Here is a 22,448-nt window from a genome sequence, read left to right on the forward strand (position 1 = left end):
CTATCAGAATGGAATAAGCATGTTCCTACTTTTATTTTCTTTCAAAACAAAACAAGAAGCAGGGTTGAACTCCAGTGATGGAGAATGAACACACTGCTGGCTCTTCCACCTGAGCTCTCTGGCATGGAGATCATGTGGGGTAGATACCAACCTCTGAAGTTAGTGCTGCATGCTCAGGGCTTGTGGTTCAGGGCCATGAGACTTCGGGTAGGCAAATGAGCACTCCACAGACAAAAGCTAATGGAGCCCTGTGATGTCAGCAAAGTTTAACCATAAGAATTGTGTCACTTTTGGCAAGAAAGAAACTTGCTCTGCAATGTCTGTGAAGACTCCCAGGCATTATTCCCAGACACACTCTGCATGGTGTGGTGGAGCCTCGCCTGTGGCTCATCCACATCATTCCAGTTTGTGCTCCTCAGTGTACTTTTTAGTTACAGACTACAGAAAAGTTGTACAGAGAGTTTTAGACTGTGAAAAAGAATCTAATTTCCTCCAGCATTTTCCACATCTATGTCTTGAAGTGTAACTTGGTATATTATGTGTAGATACTGCTTGTTCTTTTTGCTTATGTAAAGTAGCAACTGTGCTAGGCCTTCGGAAAACAGGCAAGGTTTTGGGTGCCAGAATAGATAAATAGTTCTGCGCCCAATATTTCCATTTATGTGCCACATTCCTTAGAAAGAGAAAAACAGGAAATTACTTCCGTCATGCAAAGGGCAAGATTAAAGCATCATCTCAAAAACATTCCTGATACATTTGGAAAGATTATTAAAATCACCATCACGTACAATATGTACCTTTTGGCACTTGCTAAATGGAGCTAGGGGAGATGCTGGATGAGCAAGATGCTGATGCACACTCTCCATTTTAAACTGTGGGGCATAGGAAGACTGTGCCAAAGCCAGATGCATTAGTGTGGTGCCTTAGACAAAAGACCATCTTTTCTACAGTCATTTCATAATTAGTTTTTTTGCACAAGTGCCAGCTGCCTTCATGCCAAGTCCTGGACTCATCAGGGAAAATGGCAGAAGTCCCAGGATAGCTAGAATTTTTCACTTCCTACAGATTCATTGGAGAACTCTGTATTTCTCCTTTCTTTTTTTTCCTTCTTTTTAATAGATGGGTGCAAAAACAGTAATTTGGGGATTAGGAACTGAGTATTTGCAGGAGGGACAGGATTTTTACTTGAAACACTTTGTTTTTTACTTCAAGAGCACTTGTGTGTCACTGAGTCACCAAACCACTGTTAAATTCTGGGAAACAGCTTATTGTTGAGGTTCATAGGGTCCCATGACACGGTGGGATGGATCAGAGTCTGATTTTAATGCTGTGATTGACAGACTGTGAAGGGTTATGAAGTTCCACAGGATGGTGAGAGTGGAAGAAAAATCTTGTGTTGTCGCCGCTGCTTGCATTGTTTGTACATGGCAAATATCAAGCAGAGTATTTGCTTTTCACTTAAGAGTTTAAGGAGAATACTGTCTTTTGTCAGAACAGCATAGATGTAGTCTCTGCTGGTTTGCCTGGAAGAAAAGACAAGGAGATAAAAATACACTTTAACACTATGCTGGAGGAGATTTTACCAGTTCCTGCTGTAAAACTTACAGTTGTTTTTTTTGCAAATACAGTAAACATGATGGGGTGGGTTTTTTTCCTTTTGCTTGTTTATCGTCTTTTTCTTTTCCTTTTTTCTTTTTTTTTTTTTTGGGGGGGGGGGGGGGTGATTTGTTTGGGAATTTTTGACTCATTAAAGCAATCCTGAACCTTGGAGTAGCAATTAATTTAGTTTAAGGAATTACCAGATATGCCTGGGTAATGTAATGAGGCATAAAGTAATTAAAAAATTGAAAAAAAAAGACAGGGAATACATTACAGAGAAGATAATAGAAATTAGGAAGGTTGAGATTTGCATGGAAGGAACCCCCCCAGCAATGCTGCATGGCAGATGCAGGTTTGGCACGCAGGGGTGTGCAAAGATGTGCAGCATTGTGCAGCAGTGTGGGGTGGTGTGCAAGGTTGTGCAGTGGTGTGCAGGGTTGTGCAGCTGTATACAACAGTGTGCAGGGGTGTGTGCAGTGGTATATAGTGGTGTGCAGGGTAAAAAAACGGCCTACAGCAGTGTGCAGCAGCATGCAGAGTTGTGCAGTGATGTGCAGCAGTGTGGTACAGCAGCATGCAGGGGTGTGTGCAACGGCATGCAGCAGCATGCAGGGTTGTGCAGCAGTGTACAATAGTGTGCGGCAGTGTCCGGTGGTGTGCAGCGGTGCTCAGCAGTGTGCAGGGATGGGTGGCAGTGTACAGTGGTGTGCAGTGGTGTGTAGCGCTGGGCAGCAGTGTACAGTGGTGTGCAGCAGCGTGTAGGGCTGTGCGGCAGCGTACAGTGGTGTCCAGCGGTGTCCAGCGGTGCGTGGTGCCGTCATTGTGCCTCGCGGTAGCCGCTGCTCTGCGTGCTGCGCCCGTGCGGCCGCCAGGGGGCGCCGCAGCACCGCACCGCGCTGCGCGACGGCGGCCGGAGGGACTGGGAGCGGGTTCGGGCGGGTGTTTGTGATCGGACAGGGCGCAGCGGGGACCCCCGCGCCCCCTGCCTCTGTGTTAGAGCGGGCAGGCCGCGGCTCCGCGCTGCGCTGAGCCTCACGGGCGGACAGCCGCGCTGCCCTGGGCGCGGGGCGTCCACCCTGTCTGGGGTAGCGGGACGCAAAGGGGCTCATGGAGCGAGAGGAGGGGGGCTCCGCCCCGCCCTGTGGAGCGTTTGACGGGTTACTGCAACTCCCTAGGTGCCCGAGCGCCCGGGCGAGCTTTGAGCCGTCGTTCGTGAAGCGCTGGTGGCGGTGATGATGAGGTTAGGGGAAACTGCGAGGCTGCGTCCCAGATACATTAATTACACGGAACATGCGGTTGCTGCAGTTCACCTGCTTTCTCATTCTGGTGGTGCAGGCTGTGGCTAAGCAGAGCAGATGTGCGGGATGTTCTCTCAGCCTGATGGTGGTGGGGGATATTTATTGCAAGGACAAGTCAAGGGAAACTCTGTGAGAGGAAACACAGACAGGGCTATGGCACTGTATGGAGGGAGAAAAATCGAAACCAAAAACTTGGTAGCAAAGACCAAAGGACTGTTTCTTAACATAAAATGTTCATCAGCACGATCTAAGAGAGATTCTGCTTCCCCTATAAAATGCCACCTGCAACTGGCGTTAGGAGATGTATGTTTACTGATGATCAGGAGAGCATGACTGATCCCAGGCTGGTTTTCCATTGGCATTAGTGGGGTCAGTTCTAGGCCTGGGCTTTCTCATTTAAAAAATCTAATGAGCTCTTGTGTCTATTCTGTAGTGCTGCCTTTAAGATTGTGTCTGCTTGGATTGGGTTGTTGGTCTTAAACTAGGGAGCGAGCCAAGATCATCCAACTGGGCACTGTGTTTTGGGCTGGGATGGCTGAATGAGGGCACTCGGGTGCCTGTGATAGATACTTCTGCTTGAAAAATGTTATGGCTGGTATAAATACAGATAGTGCTAAAGCATGATGCCAAAACTGGTATCAGTGACTTTCTGTCCTAACACAAAATTATCTTGCGGAGTTTTAGTCTTTGCTACCAAACAGAAAAGAGTATAGCTATATGTCAGTGTGTATTTATGGGCATATGAATGGGGTAGGCAGACTGAATATTAAATATTAAACCCATGATGTTAGAATGCCCAATCTGGTTCTTTATCACTGCAGTTATCTCCTTAATAAAACAGATGCTGTTGTTCAAAAGTTAACTAATAAGAACTACAAATCATTTTTTTACCAAATGAGTAAAATTACTATTTACAGCTCAAAACTTTGTAACAGTTGATAGACTTCTGAGTTTCTAATGGTTGAAAAATTGATTTAACTGTAGACAGAGAATTTCTAATTCTTTTGAATCCTTTATTCTTACTGAACCTGAGAGTATGTTTAAAGGTTAGTGGGCATATATCATTGGGTCACAGAATCACAGAATGGTTTGGGTTGGAAGGGACCTTAGAAATCATCTAATTTCAACCCCGCTACCACAGGCAGGGACACCTTCCGCTAGACCAGGTTGCTCAAAGCTTCGTCAAGCCTGGCTTTGAACTCTGACAGGGATGGGGCAGCCACAACTGCTTTGGGCAACCTGTTCTGGTAAAGAATTTCTTCCTGATATCTAATGTAAATCTGCTGTAAAGTAAAACCCATTAGTTCCTCACATTACCTATTAGAGCTCAAGGAACTTTTGCAAAAAAACCTTTTAAAAAGTGTTCCATGAAGTGGGCAGAAGTATTTTTTGTTCTGCATCAGTACCCACTAGCTTTTTTGACCTGGCTTCCAAATCCCTGTTACCCACAGCTCCTCTGGTTCACCAGGTTTTGGACCTGATTTGCATTCATTGCCTCATGCAGTTTAGCAAGGTGAATTGTGTTAAGCCATCAAACATCGGCTGTGGTATTCAAGATCCAAAATGTTCCGTCCTGCGTAAATGTTAATGGTATTCTGCAGTTTGCATTTATGGATGTATTACATGGGGCTTTCTTCCATTTTTTGGCAGGTGACATTGGTGACAGAAGAAGAACAAGAATGATTACATATCCATAACTCCCAGCAGCATGTCAGGTAATCATATTTAATAAGAGCATCTATGCAATATTTCTTGCTTTGCCAGAGTGATTATATTAAAAGTTTACTGCAAAATACTGGTTTAACAAGTTCTGAATGCACAGACACTTGGAGTTGGAGTCTTTTGTCTACCCAGAGCATAGAGATGTGGGGCACATAGTAATCTTCCCCAGCATTTCTCAGATGAAACTCTCATTCTGCTTGGTTTTCCTTCTGAAATAACATTGTGTTTTGTTCTAAAGGCACATTCCAACTTCAACATTTCTGCTGAAATTGACAGTGGAGTGGCAGTTTCTGCTGAGTACATTAGCCCAACTTACTTTGTAAAGTAGACACACTTACTGAGGTTCAAAGTGAAACAGTCAAATTCATTTTACGTAGATTACCAAGTAATCTTCAGATAATAATTGACAAGATCCAGAGTTGAAATTACTGTTAACCACTTTAAGTCCACTTAACAACTTTATCTCTGCCAGATGCAAAGCACTTGAAGGCTATACATAAATTAACTGTGTCAAAAACCCCATATATTCTAATCCCAGAACAGGCTGTCTAAAAAAATTATTACATGGAGATTGTATAGAAAGCCAGTAGAACTTCAGACTTCCAAAATTTCCTTCAGTATTCTTCAAATTGCATAAGAGAAGAAAATGTTCTGCTGATGCTGTTTCTCAATACGTATTTCAGGATCCAAATGACATAAATGGGACCTTTTAAAAGCCTGCTTGTAAAATGCAGCATGTGCAACATAGAGAAAGTCATAACAAACAAGACCGAATTCTTGGTGTTATGCTCAAGGAACAGTTTAGTTTTGCTGACTGGGCAGATCAAATATCCTTTCTTTTCCCCTAGAAAGCTGCCATCCTTTTGTATTGGCCAGCAGGGCATAACAGCTGCATTCACCAACAAAGCTGGTCTTTTAAGTTCAGAGTCCTAGATATAAGTTGAATAGTAAAATTCATGAGGAGAAACAGCATTATTTAAATGCATTCTTTCATAGTAAAATTTATTATTTGATAATATGCAAAGATGTGTCATTTGACTTCTGATTTTATGGGTTTTTTGCTGTCCATTGAAGTGAAGGTTGTGCACAGATGAATAGGAAGTGGAGGCAGAGGGCACTGAGGCTTTTTGCAAAATGAAGTGGAATATCTGACCCTCAGATGGTGTGTCAGGCTCTGTATTAGTATCACTGTCACATGAGGATCAGGAAGGTGTTAGTATCCTTAGGCCACATTAGCAGCGCCCACTAGAGTGCATTCTTCTGCAGGCATTCTAGACATGATAATTCTGTTTAACAAATACCTGGTTTGGAATAAATTTAAAGCATTGACATGTAACTCAGTCTTTCCAGCTTTCTATTCTGTCTCATGTTAAACTGTGTTTTTTGACCTTTAGCTACAGGGCTTCAGGGAGCAATTAGTAGCTTGTGCTGTGTAATGGCAAATGATGGGGGAGGAAATGCAGTGTATCCACTTTGTCCTGACCTTATCTGTTTGGGTGTATCTTCCTATGGAGGGGGCTTTTATGGGTAATTCCCGCTAGTGATTTAACCAGACCTGTCTGCCTGGACTTCTCCCTGGCAGGGCAGCTAAGCTGAGTGAAACAAAAAGCCTAATTGGAAGGGCTACATTTTTCTTCCTTCTTTTTTAATGAAAAGAAAAAAAAAAATTTACAAAAAATGAAGTGGGCAGAAGAAATATGTGCAAAGAAAATAATCACCAGGCTGAAAAAAGAGGTCCATTGCAGAGGATGACTGTTGGTACAGCTGTAGATGTCCAGCACTTTTCATTATGAACAGTTCATGTTTTCTGTTTCTCATTATCAGATTGAAATTCCCTACATGAGTGTGAATGCGAAAAGAAGCATGGATGAAATATAAATCTTTCAAGCTCTATAAAAGCCACCATCTAGAGCCAGACAGGAGTCCTTTCCTAATGAATGAAAATGAAACTTAGATTCTGTTACTGAGTCACTGGAATATGAAAGCAGAATCTAATCCAAAACCAAACCAGTTGCCTAAAATAATAAGCTGTATTATTCTGACTTTCTGATAGATAATTTCTCTGCCCATATGTTACATTTTTACTGCATTAAAATTTTCCTCTTGTAGGCACTGCCCAAAAGCCTCCAGTTTTTGGTGAGGTCTAGAGTTTTTCTGACAGGAGATTGTAGAATTTGGCCTTAGGTAGTAAAGCTGGGCTTTACTACATTTTGCAGTTGCCGCAGGAAAAATATTTTGACTATTTTGACATCTCAGCTTTAAAACCACCTACTGGTATGATTATTCTATGGCACACTTTCTGTAATTGTGTGTGCTTATGGCTTTTAATAGAGTGCAAGTTTTCCAAAACTATTTTGGGTTACTTCAAAGTTACAGGTAACATGGAAGGACGTCAGAGGTGTAGAAGCCATTACTTAAAATTTGAATAAAATAAAAAATAAACAGCTAAATTAATGCATCAGGTACAATTTTTTAATGCAAAAAGGTAAAGGCAAAAATTGGGTTAATGAAGTCCAAACTACTCTTTTCTTCATATGCAGTCAAACTAGAGTTCACGCAGCAATAGTGTTAAGGAACACCTAACAGTGGGCACTTCATGAAATTAGAAGCTGACAAAGAAAAAGCTGGACCTACAGGTTTTGTAAACACTGTCAGTGTTTTTGTCAGTTTCTGTCCGTGTATTTTTGCAGCTGCTAGTTCTGAGTGTCAGAACTTGCCTAACCAGTTTTTTGCAGACATAACTCAGATGATGACCTAACACTGAGATAAAGGGATGCTTCTGGAGAGGAGAGCTGGACATAATATGTCTTGCAGTTGAGTACTAAGTCTGACAGACACATTCTGTTCTCATAAAGTGAAGATGGGTACATCTCTAAAAAGAATAGTTTTAAGATGGATGATTACATATGTAAATATGACAAAGCAAATCTGAAAGTTCAGCTTTCCTGTTTTGAAACCTCATTTTTTGTAGAAGTTCGTTTTCTTTTCTGATGAAAGCTAGAGCAGATCCGATGCTTTAAGTAAATACATCAAAAATGTGTTTAGGGAATGTAAGTAAAATATGTTTGTTTGGGGTTTTTTTAAATAGAAACAAGTGGAAAATGACTGCTTGGATGCTTCCTCCATAGTTAAAAACAGCTTCACAGCTGGCACTAGCAATTACTGACCACAGAGTTAATACCTAGGGAAAGAAGTCATAAGTATTTTAAAAATCAGTACTATCTTAGCAATAACTACAAGTCTGCCATATATTTGTACAATAGAATAGAAAAAAAAAAGTTGGAAACTATTATTTTCTCATTGAGAAGATAATACTTTTAAATAAGTATGTAACATAGTTCATGAAAAAATCCATGCTGCTTAAATACTATAGTGAAGCTTCTGGTTTTAGCATCACTGTTCACTGGCAATAGTCATTATTCACTGGCAATAATGTACCACTGACGGCTGCCTTCTGTACATTTTCTCCCAGAATGCAGGACAAGTTCTGAGACAGATTTCTGTCTTACTTAATTTACTGGAGTGAGAACTGAAGAAGGAATTCAAGCATGGGTTGTAAACACCAGAAAATAGTATTTGTAAAAAGCAGTAAAATCTCATTAGTTTCATCTTCATGGCTGATGAAGATTGACTTTAAAGAATGCCATAGCAGTGTCAGTGAGTCTGCACCAACTGACTTCAGCAAGGCCAGGATTTTACTCTGCTTTTACTTGGAGTTTCATAATTGACTCAGACATTGTGCTTCTGCTCTCAAATATTCACACTGTTCTGTTTGGTAATGACTGTAAAGTTAGATCAAGATAGGAATTATAATAAAATTAAGTGCTTACATTAGGGAGTGTAAATGTCATAAATGCATATTTTCAGTAAGTAGGATTTAATATGCAGCATTTCTTGTAACAGGTCAGTCACTGGAAAAGCAGTGTCTCTAAGGGTGTTGCATGTAGTTTCCAAGAACTAGTAAAAGTAATAGGATAGGAAAGGTACCACCTTTTCTTCATGAGTCTTTTCACTATATTGCTCATTACCCTGTAAACTTGCCATTAATTGAGATGGAAGATAGTTAATTGTGTAACATCAGCTGAGAAATTATTTGTCCTAAATTTCTATTATGATCTTCCTAGGGTAATTTAATTTGACATATGTCACTGTCTGACACTTCTTGTCTGCCAGACCATGATAAAATCCGAGTAACTCAAGTGTATTATTTCTTTTAAGTAAAGGACTTTTTAGAAGGACAATAAATACTTTAATACGAGGTTTTGTTACACCAGGATTCATCAGCTTTGTAATGAGCTTTTGGGGATTTTCAAAAGGTTAACAAGATTTATATTGTGGGATGTTTTTGCATGAAGCTATGAATCACTCCATGATGGCTCTTATTACTTAGAAGCGTATTTTTAAATATGCAGTTAAAAATATCACACTTGGTAAGTTCTAGGTTACAGACATTCTGGTTTAATTTTAACTTTTTTGTTTTAAACTTTGATGTTCTAAAAAGTGCTTTCAGAAAGTCCTATATAACGCAAGTTTCAAGAGGCAAGGAGTCTGTATAATATTTGTAACTTTCCAATTTTTTATGCAATTCTTTAGTAATGTGTTCGGGTTTTCTTTCCCATCATGGGGAGAAAAGGCTCTAAAGAGTGTTTTTTTCTGTAGGGTAAACACGAAGACCTTATGTCTGTGTGCTCCTAAAGGTGTTTAAGTTTGGTATTTACAGTTCATGGATACCTGCTACATTTTCCAGAGAGGATACACACATTTGAAACTAACCAAACCAAAAGATCTGGTTAGATTTCACAAGGAGAGGAGAAAACAAACACTTTTTTTTACATCTGCAACATCTGCTAGCCATTTTCTGAAGTATGTTTCAGTATGTTAGTGCTGAGATCTTTTCTATTTTTTTTTTCATCAATAATCCATCAGTGTCCTGCCTGTAGCAGTTTTATTTTAACCAGAGGTGCTTCTTTTTGTTAACTTGTCTGCCTCAATTTTATTTCTGATGGGAGTAGACTGTAGTGTTTGAGATTATAAGTATCGTTCTGAGACTGTGCATCACTGTTTCACTGCTACCATCAGTTAGGAGGAGTGTAGTGTGTTGTCAGTATCAGACACAAAGAGGCACAACCCTTGTAAAACAGTTAATTAAAAAAACCCCAAAATGTCACCGTGTTTTAATGTCTTCTCCAGTAGCCTTATAAAACACTTTCCTTTGCTGTGCTTGCCGCAGGAGTTGCAGCCTGACATTTTATGGTCTTCATATGCCTGACCACAGACTGCTCAGTTCAGTTCTTCTGATGACTATTGCAGAGCAACAAACTTACAATACTTGTCCTTCATATACAGTCCTACATGTAGAAAGCACTGTATTTTTTTTTGTGCCAAATACAAAGCTGTCAATGAACAATAGCAAAGCTGCTATCTAGTCTGGCATTTTCTAGTTAATTTCATATAAATGAAGTACCTTTTATATTCCCTAAGCGCATTTCTGATTGTATTCTTTAAAAGCATTAGATTTGCTACAGCGCTTATCATAAAAGAAGGCAAATGTTTAAGGAAATGTTTAGAGGTTGCAGAACAGGGAGGCCAAACTCTCAGATCTGCTTTGTTCTGTATGTGATCATGTGCTCTGAAAACTGTTCAGACCTGTACCAAGCTTCAGTTTATTTCAAGGTTTAAAGAATTCTTACATCCCAGTTTCTCTGTCTTTCTGAAGAAGCCTTTGACTCCATTATTTGAGCAAATTTTATTTGTTTATTGTTTTTTGTATTTCACAAATATATCTGTCAAGATTTCTAATTTTAATACCTGCTTTTCTACCTGGCCATTCCTCAAACTTCAGTCCTTGAACAGGAGGTGTTATTTCAAGATACTGCGTAGCTCTTAAGCTAAAAACTGAAATAGGTTGAACTGTTTCATCATCTTGAAAAAACAAAGAGCTTCAGTTATATGCAGGTATCCCCAGGATTTGCTGTTAGTAAATGGTGGCCAAATACACCATCCATTCCACAGTGGAGAGTGGTGGAAGGGTCTAATGTGGGATTGAGGGAAGACCGTGTGAGGTGATTTGAAAGCTCATGGCAAAAGCAGTACTCAGAATCCATATTTTGCAAAATGGTGGTAGTGATTTGAAGTGATTCATGGAAGTGATCTGTGTGTTTTCCCAAGTGGTTTCAATGTAACTTACATGTTTTAATGATCTATTTTATGGTGTTTTGATCCTTAATCTGGAAATGGCCTCTCACTTTTATTTGAGCGCATTGCCAGGATTTAAAGAATTAACCTAACACAATATGAAAAGATAAAAATCCATTAACATTCCCATATTCAGACAAGCAGTAGACGGCAAAATGAGTCCTGGAGAGGTGGATTGCTCTCTGTTGAGTATCGAATTAATCTTGGTTTAAAGCAAACAGGAGGAGGTTGTTCTGCATATTAGAGACTGATACTGGAACTCCTTGCCAAGGAGTGGTGTGAATGCAAGAAGCATACACAAGAGGAGACCAAGCTGCACTTCAAAAAGAGATCCTTTGGGTGTTACTACAGTTTAGGTAGGCTACAGGAGCTCAGGCAATCCTTTGGCTGACAAGTAGCTGGGGATTGGGAGACTGTTGGTGGGAACTCTCATATATGTTGTCTTTGCTCTTACTCTTGTCTGTGTACCTGCTTATGGCAACTGCTAGATAACATAAACCAGACAAGCATTGGGGTTTGAACAGAGCTGCAGTGCTCAGGTATACCTTCTTCTCAGAAAAACTCCCACGTTGTACAGAACTATGAGAGGATCAGTTGCATTTAGCATCTGTGTGACTGCCTGGTTAACAACACCTATCTAGTCCTGTTCTGTAACCCAGTATCTTCTGTGGTGATCTTACTGGGAGCTGCCATCACTCATTTCTTCCAGTATCTTCATGGCATCTGTAGCTGTCACAAGATTCCATAGTTGGGTATGCAATTCGTGTTCATTTCTCTAAAGCAAGGTTTTCAGATGGCTCTTTACATACCAAAACCCAGAACCATTTTCTTCTCTGTGCTCAGAACCTACCTCTGGTTGCCTTACAGATGAGCTGTCATGTTTTTCTGGGTATTCTTTTCCTCTGATTAATCTTATGTTTAGAAATTTGAGCATAATGTCAAAGCCAGGTTCTTGATTAGATAATTATATGTCTGGTATTACTTTAATAGTTAATAGAAATTCAGCATGTTTTTAAAAAGCAATTACACTTGTTCACATTGAGGCGCTCATTAAGATACCCGGTGACAAGAACAAGGATAAAGCTATTACACTGTGTATTACAAGTTTCTTAATGTTACCTTTTCTTACACCTTAAAAACTCTTTAAAAAGTTTAATATAGTATCTGGAAAATCTTCTTTTGTGATGATGTAATCTCTGTCCAGAAGATTGGAAATACTGAAATTTAGTTTATAATGAAAGACATATTCTAAAATATCACATTTAAATATTTTATAATATTACCACTGTTTAGGTAACAGTACAACTGTCTTGGATTAAATACTCCTGGCTCTGTTTTTCTCCACAAGTATACACATAAACATATATCTGTAAGATACTGAAACAACCTAGTGGTTTTAGTAGTGCCCCTGCAGCTCTAGTCATTTTAGATCTCTGAATGCTAACCCTAAGCCTAACTTTAATTTTAACCAGCTCCCTAGACATGAAAGACCAGCACTAAGGCTCTCCCAACTGTGAAAGGGGTGGAAGGGGTAATGTTGGTGCTGTGCCACATTCCTCTTGGCATGAATTTTACAGCACTACTGCATCTGGAGCTATAGTCTTTTTAGATCTATGAATGCTAAGCCTAACCCTAACCCTAATTTTAGCCATCACTGTTGAGTTGAGGCCTACATCTCCTTAAGGAAGGCTCGCCTAAATGAGAAAGACGTGGAAGGAGTAAGATTGGTGCTGTGCCACATTTCAGTGGCATGCCTTTTACAGCAGTAGTGCCCCTGGAGATATAGTCATTTTAGATCTCTGAATGCTAACCCTAAGCCTAACCCTAATTTTAGCCAGCGCCCTAGAAATGAGAGACCAGCACTAAGGCCCTCCCAAACTGTGAAAGGGGTGGAAGGGGTAATGTTGGTGCTGTGCCACATTCCTCTTGGCATGAATTTTACAGCACTACTGCATCTGGAGCTATAGTCTTTTTAGATCTATGAATGCTAATTCTAACCCTAACAATAACCCTAATTTTAGCCATCACTGTTGAGTTGAGGCCTACATCTCCTTAAGGAAGGCTCGCCTAAATGAGAAAGACATGGAAGGAGTAAGATTGGTGCTGTGCCACATTTCAATGGCAAGCCTTTTACAGCAGTTGTGCCCCTGGAGATATAGTCTTTTTAGATCTCTGAATGCTAAGCCTAACCCTAACCCTAATTTTAGCCACCTCCCAGGACATGGAGCTTATATCACCAGCATTAAGGCATGCCCAACTGAGAAAGTTCTGGAAGGATAAATATTGTTGCTCTGCCAGACATCGCTTGGCATGAATTTTACAGCACTAATGCCCCAGAGATCTAGCCATTTTAGATCTCAAAATGCTAACCCTAACTCTAACCCTAATTAAGGCAGTTCTCTTGGCTTGAGGCCTACATGCCCAGCATCAAGGTTCTCCCACCTGAAAAAGTTCTGCAACAAGTAATGTTGCTGCTGGGAAAGTTTTCTCTTGCCATGACTTTTACAGCAGTAGTGCCCCTGCAGCTCTAGTCATTTTAGATCTCTGAATGCTAACCCTAAGCCTAACCCTAATTTTAGCCAGCTCCCTAAAAATGAGAGACCAGCACTAAGGCTCTCCCAGCTGTGAAAGAGGTGGAAGGGGTAATGTTGCTGCTGTGCCACATTCCTCTTGGCATGACTTTTACAGCACTACTGCATCTGTTTCAGTTTGTAATAGAATCACAGAATGGTTTGGGTCAGAAGGGACCTTAAAGATCATCCAGTTCCAATCCCCCTGCCACAGGCAGGGACACCTTCCACTAGACCAGGTTGCTCAAAGCCTCCTCCAACCTGGTTTTGAACACTTCCAGGGATGGCAGCCACAACTTCTGTGGGCAAGCTGTGCCAGAGCCTCACTAACCTCACTGTATTGAGTCTAAGCAAATGCAGTTCTTACTTTTCAGTGTACACAAAAAAAAAGACTCAAAACAACAGAAGCAGGCCGGCCAATTGGGATTTCATCTTTATAATTCAACACAAAGGTCAGTGTTTCCACATTCTTGCTTTCTTCTACTTTCCTGAATACAGTGATGAATAACCCAGGCTCAGGTGCATACCAGGTGGTACACTCCTTCTCACTGTAGTAAAGAAAGATGGCGCACAGCTGTAATGAAGAACTCAGATTTTGCAAAAGGGAAGTATCAATAAAACATAAATTAAAACAAAGGACCAAATAACTCCTGTATCTGATTGTCATCTTCTGTGATGACACTGATTATATTTTGTACTTTAGATCTATTATTTCTGAATTAGCAGTATGACAAAGCTCCTTGGGAAAAAACTTTGAAATCTGTTTTTCTGGAGGTAAATTTCCTTGATTTTTTTTGTTTGGTTTTTTTTTTTAGGTTTACCCTTTCTTTAGGCAGACATTTGAGATGATTGTCAGAAAGGCCAAACAGTTCACTGTGATAGAGGTATCCACAGATCTGCACTGGAATTTCATGCAAGTTTGTTTTGTAAAGTCTGAGCTAACAAAGGGACTGCAGCTTGCTGCAAACTACAAGAGAGGGGATTGTTACTTAAATCTAAGCTCAGAGGAGGTTTCATCTCCCCCAGTTCTTTGCATATATCTTGTATGTGATTCTGATCCAAGTAGGGGACCTTCATAGGCCTCAGGCAATTTATGGGGATGCTTACAATCAGATTCTTCCCTATATGCGGTTCTTACAGATATTTTAGACTCAAGTCCCCTGGCAAGACTGTTCACAGTTACTTGTTGGATATATCATTATGAAAAATATCCTGTGTGCGACACGTGTGGGAGAAAGAGCTTCATTCTCTGGCACTTTATTCACTGGTGTTTCTTGTGTATCATACTGAAAACCAACAGAATCAGCTTTGGGCCAGTGACTGCCCCCTGCACTGGCCTCTTGGCTCTACTGAGACTCAGCCATCTCTGCTCTGATTCGGAGAAAACTCCAGGAACAAACTCGCCAACAGAGTTTCAAGTTGACAAGCAGGTATTCTTTATTGCGGTGCGGGAGACACGGGGGATAACTCCTCCTAACGTGTGTCCCCGTATACAGGCCATCCTCATATATGAGGCTACACATGAATTCCATCATTTTCCATAAAGTTTCCCACATGCATACAAAAATGTGATGGTGGTCTTTAAGAGTCCTTTACTTCTCCCAACAATCTTCATGACTTCTGGCAGTCTTTGAAGCACCAGCTTGATTAACATTACAAACAGAGCAATCATCCTGTCCTACTTACCAGTTAGTTTAACTGCTCCCATCCTGCACATCTGCTAGTCCCGGGATACTCCCCAGCAGATGTTTACACCAGCCTAATGGGTTCATTAACACCACAAAGGTAACAATCATCCTGTCCCTCTACTTATCAGTTAGTTTAACTGTGCCCATCCTGGACATCTGCTAGTCCCAGATACTCCCCACCCCCAGGTCCAGTTTTTCTATTCTGCTTTTCATACACTTGTTTTGTACTAACGACCTGAAACTATGTCAACTACCTTCAAGCACCGCAGTTATTTTCCATTACAAAGCCATCACACTTAACGCTACTTAGAACTGACTACATTGTGCTTTTGTGCCTCGTTGTCTCAGCTCCGTATTTCTAATTCCAGAAGATTAAAAAAGGAGAAAAATCACCAGTACTGGTGACTCCTTCCCCTCTACTCTGCTCTGGTGAGACTGCACGTGGAATATTGTGTCCAGTTCTGGGCCCCTCAGTTTAAGAAGGACAGGGACCTGTTGGTGAGAGTCCAGCGCAGGGCAACTAAGATGATTAAGGGAGTGGAGCATCTCCCTTATGAGGAAAGACTGAGGGAGCTGGGTCTCTATAGTTTGGAGAAGAGGAGATTGAGGGGTGACCTTATTAGTGTATATAAATATATAAAGGGGGAGTGTCACGAGGATGGAGCCAGGCTCTTCTCAGTGGCAAACAATGATAGGACAAGGGGCAGTGGGTACAAACTGGAACACAAGAGGTTCCACTTAAACTTGAGAAGAAACTTCTTCTCAGTGAGGGTGACAGAACACTGGAACAGGCTGCCCAGGGAGGTTGTGGAATCTCCTTCTCTGGAGGCATTCAAAACCCGCCTGGACACGTTCCTGTGTAACCTTATCTAGGTGTTCCTGCTCCGGCAGGGGGATTGGACTAGATGATCTTTTGAGGTCCCTTCCAATCTCTAACATACTGTGATACTGTGACATCACTAGTCCCACTTGTTAGAGTCCCTTTCTCTCATTGTACAATTTTTCTTACAGTCCCTGGCATTTTTACAGTTTAGAATTTAGGAAACAAACCACATGTTCTCAAAGGTTTTATTTATCACATTACAGAGATGAAGGGTTTGCGTATTTAGGAAGAAGAATCTGTCTGGTCTTCATTAGCTGTGCTCCATCCTGCTTGTTCAAGAATCACATGAACCTACTTTAAAAGTTGAGAAACTGTTGTGAAGTGTTTCCATTTTTCATAAGGAAGAATGAGAATAAAATGCTATGGTGTTATTTGGAAGAAAAAGGAAGAAAGGGAAAGGAGAAAGGGAGAAGGGGACAAGGAGAGGAGAAACAAAGTAAATAAAATGCTGTAAGCTGACTACAACATTAATGAAATGTTAGTTTCAGTATTAACAGAACAGTTACCATTCTCAGCACAAACGCATATAAAAACTTTACATGCTTATAGTTACTTTGTGTGCTTTAAAATGCTTGTACAAAACATGAATCAGGTTTTAATTTTGCTGGGGAGACATCCTTTAATTGTAGCTTGCTTGTTTTTTCTTAAGTCATGAAGTAAAAATTGCCTAGTGTTATTGGACTGGGTCCATACAAAGCTAGGCTGCTTGATCAACCTACTGTGCACCCCTCAGTCCTAATCCCGATTACATTTGCCTTAGTTGATCTCTCTGAAGCCAACCCACTTCAGTGTCCTGAGATGCTCACATACTTAAATGTTTAAAGAAAACCCCCGTAAAGTGCTGTTGCCCTTGCTTCTATGTTTTCAGTAAACTTCAAATATGAGTAGAGGCAAGACTTTATATATAAAGTTTTGCAATCAAGTATGTTAATGACAATTCAGAGACTGCTAATACATTCACCTACTGCTGCTGTTTTGATCAGCTAGGAGTTAAAATTCATATAGGCTGTGAGCAGTTTGGCAATGTTAAATTACTTTTGAACTGTCGACTGCTCAGATGCCAGCTATTGCTATGATGTGCTGCTTCTATATCTGTGAAATTACTTGATGATTCCTTTACTTATGTTGACAAAAAGAGCTCTAGGCCCTTCTTATTAGTCCCTCTTTACTCTGAAAAAGTGCCTGTGGTTTTAGTCGTGATTCATCTCAGTAGGCTGTACTGCTTTCTGCCTTTATTATGGCTATTTTAGCAATAGCTGGAGGGAGAGAGAGATGCTTCTCTTACAATTAGGGAGCTCAGACAAAATTATATTATCATCCTTTATCAAGGTTGGGTTTGACAAACCAAGAGCAGATGTAGGAGATTTAAACTGCATTCTCTGCTGGGGGGGAAAAAAAGGAAGAAGAAAGCTTTTGAAAAATTCAGGCAAGATATTTTAGACAAAATGAGTAGAACAAATAATTTAGTCCTGTAGTGAAACTGTAATTTAACCTTTTCATAAGCTGAACGGTAATTTAGCACATACGTATCTGCTGTGCCACAGTATAGGAAGTCTTAGAAAAGGAGATAAAATATGAGACCCTTCAGTGGTAGTTCCTTGCAACTTAACCCTCATATAGCAAGATTTAAATGTGAAGTGTCGCTGGTGACTGAAGGGAATTTGTGAAATAAGGTGGAAGCTTGTAAAATTAAGTAAACAGTATCTAACACAGGAGTCAAAATAATGGAACACATTTTAGAGGTAACTAAAAGAAAAAGGATAGAGCTGCTTGATGTTGGCTTAGCCTTTGTAAACTTTGCCTGAGCAAATTCCAAATGATGGAAGCCATAATAGAATCAGTTTCTTCTCATAGTTTAAATGAATCCAAATCATATTTTAAAATCCTACAAATGCTTTGCAAATGCAGAAATCAGAAAAATATGGTTTTAACTCTGTTTTTTAAGTTAAGGAGGGTTTTAGATTTCCTTGCTAAAGTTAAAAATCTGTAAGCCTTATGTGACATCCTCTATGAATCCTTGGGGAACAAAATTTTTACCATTGCAGTGAGTGTATGTGTTTTAATTAAACAACAATGTCAAGAATTGTGTGGGGCCAGTGCTCTTCTTAAGAAATCAACAAAGCTTAGAAATACTATTTATGATTGAATTACAGAAATGCCTTTATTTTATTTCTTCTGTATCTGTTGTACATGCCTGACTCTCACATTTCCATAAGGATTATCCATGCAGGGAGATAACTACAATATGATGGAAGATAAGAGAGAGTAGCCTTGTACTGAAGGGTATGTTATCTAAGGTTATACAGAGACTGGTGGAAGAGAGAGAGGGTTATAGGGCACAGTTTCTCTCCCTGCCAAGAAGAGTGAAATGGCCCGGTTCAGTTCAGATCTTACAGGGGAGTTCTGTGCAGCTCCCAGAGTGTCTTACCAGAACAATCCAGTCTCTCCTTCTGAGATTAAATTTCTTATGAAGTCTAGAAGATACAAAAGTGTCCAATTTATGGGAAAAAAAAGTTCTATATTCTGTTCTTTCTATTTTAAAAAATTGCCTAGTATTTTCTGGGTTACTTTCACTATTCTATTTTAAATCTGATTATCCTCCTACGAGTGATAGTGTCTTGTCATATTACCTGCATTTAAGAGTTAGTTTTTAATTTAAAGTTTTTAAAATCAAGTCTTTACTAAGAGCAGATAAAGCCAGAAGTAGGTAAGTGCAAATTCTGTAGTTAACTTACCTGCCCTGTGCATTGAAGTCTGAGATGCCACGTACTTTCTCATACAAATTCACGTTCTTAATGTCCATCTGAGATACAGTGGTATCTCCAACTGAGATACAGCTGAGATAGAAGGAAAGGACCCCTAACTTCAAATCTCAGGTGAGCTTCCACTCCCAGCAGAAAAAAAAAGCTATGCATTTACATTTAAAATCAGACACTGAGAAAAACTATATATACTATCAGGGATTAACATAGGACAACAGTATTTAATACCATATTTAAGTCTGCTGGATATGGTCTATATTGGCAATGTTCCATTTAAGCATACTCTTAAGACTTTCAGGAACAGCAATAGCATGATACATCTGGTAACTGAAATCCAAAGTTATTTACTATTATGTATATGGATTTCTATAGTGAGTGAAATACACATAAAATTAACTCTTAGGTCCCTTAACATAGCAGAATCTTACTATGATTAAAACCACAGTGGATGTCAGTCATTACATGTCTGGAATTTGCTATTTTCTATGTGAAAGTTAGAAGACTATTTGTATTTTTAGTTTTGACACACATAATATGTAAGAAATAATTGGTTTAAATGTGGAATATCATCTCTGATGTTTCATTTCTATAGAATTTAGTTTTGCAACCCAAAAATAGAAAATGGGCTATATTTAGTCCTACAGATTTATCAACCGGTGCTATCTCATTTTCTGTATCAAAGAATAAATAGATTTGCTTAATCATTATGATGAATGAGACCAAATCATGCAGCTTTAATATCATTTGTTATTTACCATGGACTCAAGAGTCCATGCTTCTGTGATAAAATTAGTGTCTCTGTTACTCCACTGTGGCCACAACTGCAGAAAGGCAGTAGGTAGCAAAAGCGGAACTGCTAAGCATGCCCACATAAGAATGTCACACTTAGGTAACAGGGTGTCCCTCAGGTCAGCCTACGATAAGAGCAAAGTCAAACAAGGCTGAATCCTTGATGTTTTGTGTTTTAAGCATCTGAAAATTGTTCACGACCAGCCTCGACCTACAAGACCTCAAATGATCATATGAGCAAGGCAATAAATTGGTGGTAACTTGCCCTCAGGTCCATGTTGTAGTTGCGATGTTGTGAAAGTTACATCTAGTGTCTGCCTGTCCACATAGCTCTGCCTACTTGTTCAGGCTTCACAGACGGGGAAACTTTGTTTACTTGTACCGAAGGGGAACTATGGTGGCTGAATGTGCATGGCTGAAAGGCTCTGCATCATATCACTGCGGTCGAATGGCGATGCACAGGAATACCACAGCATCAGGAGAGCTGGGGAACCGCTTACTTTCCAAAACTCCACACCTGAGCAAGATTTTGGCAATGCCAACAGTTTGTAGCCCAGCAGTATTTGCCAAACATCCAGGACATGGCCTCCTGTCGTGGGACAAACTGTTTCACCTTCCCGACAGAGATCAGAAATGGAATGTAGTGGGCATAGCAGAAAACTGTTTGTGTAGGAAAAGGCACTCCAAAAAATATGATATCCAGAGGAATGGACAGCAGCTTTCGCAATGTCTCCATGCTTCAACTTGGAATAGCACAGTTGTACAGCCAGGCCATACAAAAGCAAACTTTCAAGTCATGCCAGGTGCCCAAGAATGCCAAAAAGAAGAAAAAAAGTGTGAAGGTAACTGGCATTATTATGCAGAGTACAGCAAATGCTGTATTAAAAGCAAGCAAACCAAATAGGTTGTTATATCTGTGCTTATGGTCAGGGGTTTGACCATTGGTAAAAGCATTATTACCTGAGGGGGTGTTTTCTTGTTGCCAATTATTTTAATTTTATTTTCTTTTTCAGCAGCAATAATTGAGATTTTTACTATTCCTTTTTATTCAGTTTAATAGCTTTGTGAACAGCCCTGATGACAATGTGATGCGTAGTTCGAGGTTTTCTATGTGGTACCCAATATAAAATAGTATCTATTCCTTTAGCCCTTTAAAGATGTATTTGTCTCTCTGTGGTCTTGATAAGCTGGTAAAAAATCTTTTCTGACCTGGTCTTTTAAAATAAAGAATGCTCTTGATACATTAAGAATGCAAAGGCAAACAAAAGCATTCTTTTACTACTTTCAGGGTGTTCAGCTCTCACCTGTGACTGTATTGTTTGCCTTTTCTTCTTTATTATTAATCATCCCCAAAGCCTCAGTAAGTGCATATACAGAACTCAGATAAATGGAACTTCTTGTTATGAATCTTTGCCTTGTTAGTCATGAACCATTTTCTTTCAGGTAGCTTTTTTTGTTCACAGTGAAGGGATTCCTTTTAAGAATCACAGTTGCTTAGGTATTAGCGCAAATTTAGTGCTTAAGTTATTTTTATTCCTTTTTAAACTGGGATAAATAGTTCTTCATTGTTCTTTGCTCAAAAAATAATTAGTGCATATTATGAGGGAGGGATTACAAGTTGTTTTCTTTTACTTAAGTCTTACGTCACTCCAGGAAGAAAGATTACAGTGTCAGGCAGGATATCACCTCATGGAAAAGTTAAACTGGTCTAAGTACCTGATTTCTTTAGATTTACTTGCTCTTTACCTCAGAATGCCTCTTTGCTAACAGATGTCAGGTGTTGATCGCTTTAACGTCTTACTAAGGGCTGTCAGGAGGCGGCCAAACCCAGACAGTCCCACCCAAGAGTCTGTTAATTATGTTGTGTCAAGCAAAATTAGGTAGCTTTCTGCTAGGTTTTATTTTTGAACAAATAGAACTTTTTGCCTTCAAGTTTTCATGTGGAGTTGGGGTGGGGAATGACTCAGAAAAGGTACATGCTGTAAGTATTGGCAGTTACTTTCTCAAGAGATAAGCCATGTAATTAACTGATGTCTGCTAGCAGGGTCTTCCAGATACGATATATTGGGAGGCTTAACAAATTGGGTTGTCTGGGTCACAGGTCTACAATTACTCTAGGTAATATTTTCTGAGACCATCTTAGATGTTGTCAAACACTATTCAAGGATTTTGTTACCTGGTTCATTGGGAGACCTCTCAAAGAGCAAATGCTTTTTCACAAGACTGCGTGCTACCTACATGTGGTGTGAATAGTGCAAGGAGCTAGTGCAAGATAAAGCAAGCACAAACCCTAGAAGAGTCCTGATCATGAAACAGCAAGCTCCATTCTCTTTTAACCAGGTTTATTCAAGGTGTCAAATATTTTCACGGATAACTGGATTTGTAGTGAACCTGAACATTAAGTATAAACTATGACATTCTTTGTTATCCAAACAGACTAATGAGTTTAAAGCGTTTCAATAAAAGACACATCACACGCTGGCATTTTGTGAGTCATATACAAATTTAGTGGCATGTCATAACTGAGGTACAGCAGGTTTTGTGAGGGAAACAGTTTTAGAGACAGAACTAATTTAATACCTGTTGAGAAAAGAGATGTGCTATTGCATAAGTAAGATTTTCCTCAAGTTTAAACCAGAGGCAGCTAGTTTGAAAGTTGCTGCATCTGTTGAAAGTGCGAAGAAATGATTTTGTGACGAAAAACTTGAGGTCTTTTTTCCTCAGCTCTGTCAGTTGCTATAATAAATATAGTGTAGACAAAATGACAATTTTTAATGTGTTTGATTGCACTGAGACTTACTTTAGGAACTGTCAAATGTGATTGTAACTGTACAGCACTAGAATTCCGTAATTCTGTAAGCTTTATGATGTAGTCAGAAGTAGAGATTTAAAAATAAGATTGATACAACATAGAATTAATTTTCCTTTCTTTTAAGTGCTCA

General features: G+C 39.7%; 1 protein-coding gene across 12 annotated transcripts in view; it reads left to right on the plus strand.

Moving 5' to 3' along the window:
* THRB (thyroid hormone receptor beta) overlaps nt 1-22,448 on the plus strand; it is a 178,877-nt gene that overhangs the window by 122,310 nt on the left and 34,119 nt on the right. For 11 of the 12 annotated variants that reach the window (XM_061362703.1, XM_061362712.1, XM_061362707.1 and 8 more), the window contains one exon: nt 4,548-4,612. In XM_061362703.1, the coding sequence (XP_061218687.1) occupies nt 4,606-4,612 (7 nt within the window). In that variant the 5' untranslated portion in view covers nt 4,548-4,605. Of the gene's footprint in view, nt 1-4,547; nt 4,613-19,900; nt 20,349-22,448 lie in introns of those variants that run through there. The other variant, XM_061362701.1, reaches the window with a different exon arrangement.

The sequence above is a fragment of the Neopsephotus bourkii genome, unplaced genomic scaffold (assembly GCF_033783945.1).
Source record: "Neopsephotus bourkii isolate Nb327-2 ecotype Australia unplaced genomic scaffold, CSIRO-AGI_Nbou_v1 NB_1132, whole genome shotgun sequence".
In the NCBI taxonomy this organism is placed as follows: Eukaryota; Metazoa; Chordata; class Aves; order Psittaciformes; family Psittacidae; genus Neopsephotus; species Neopsephotus bourkii.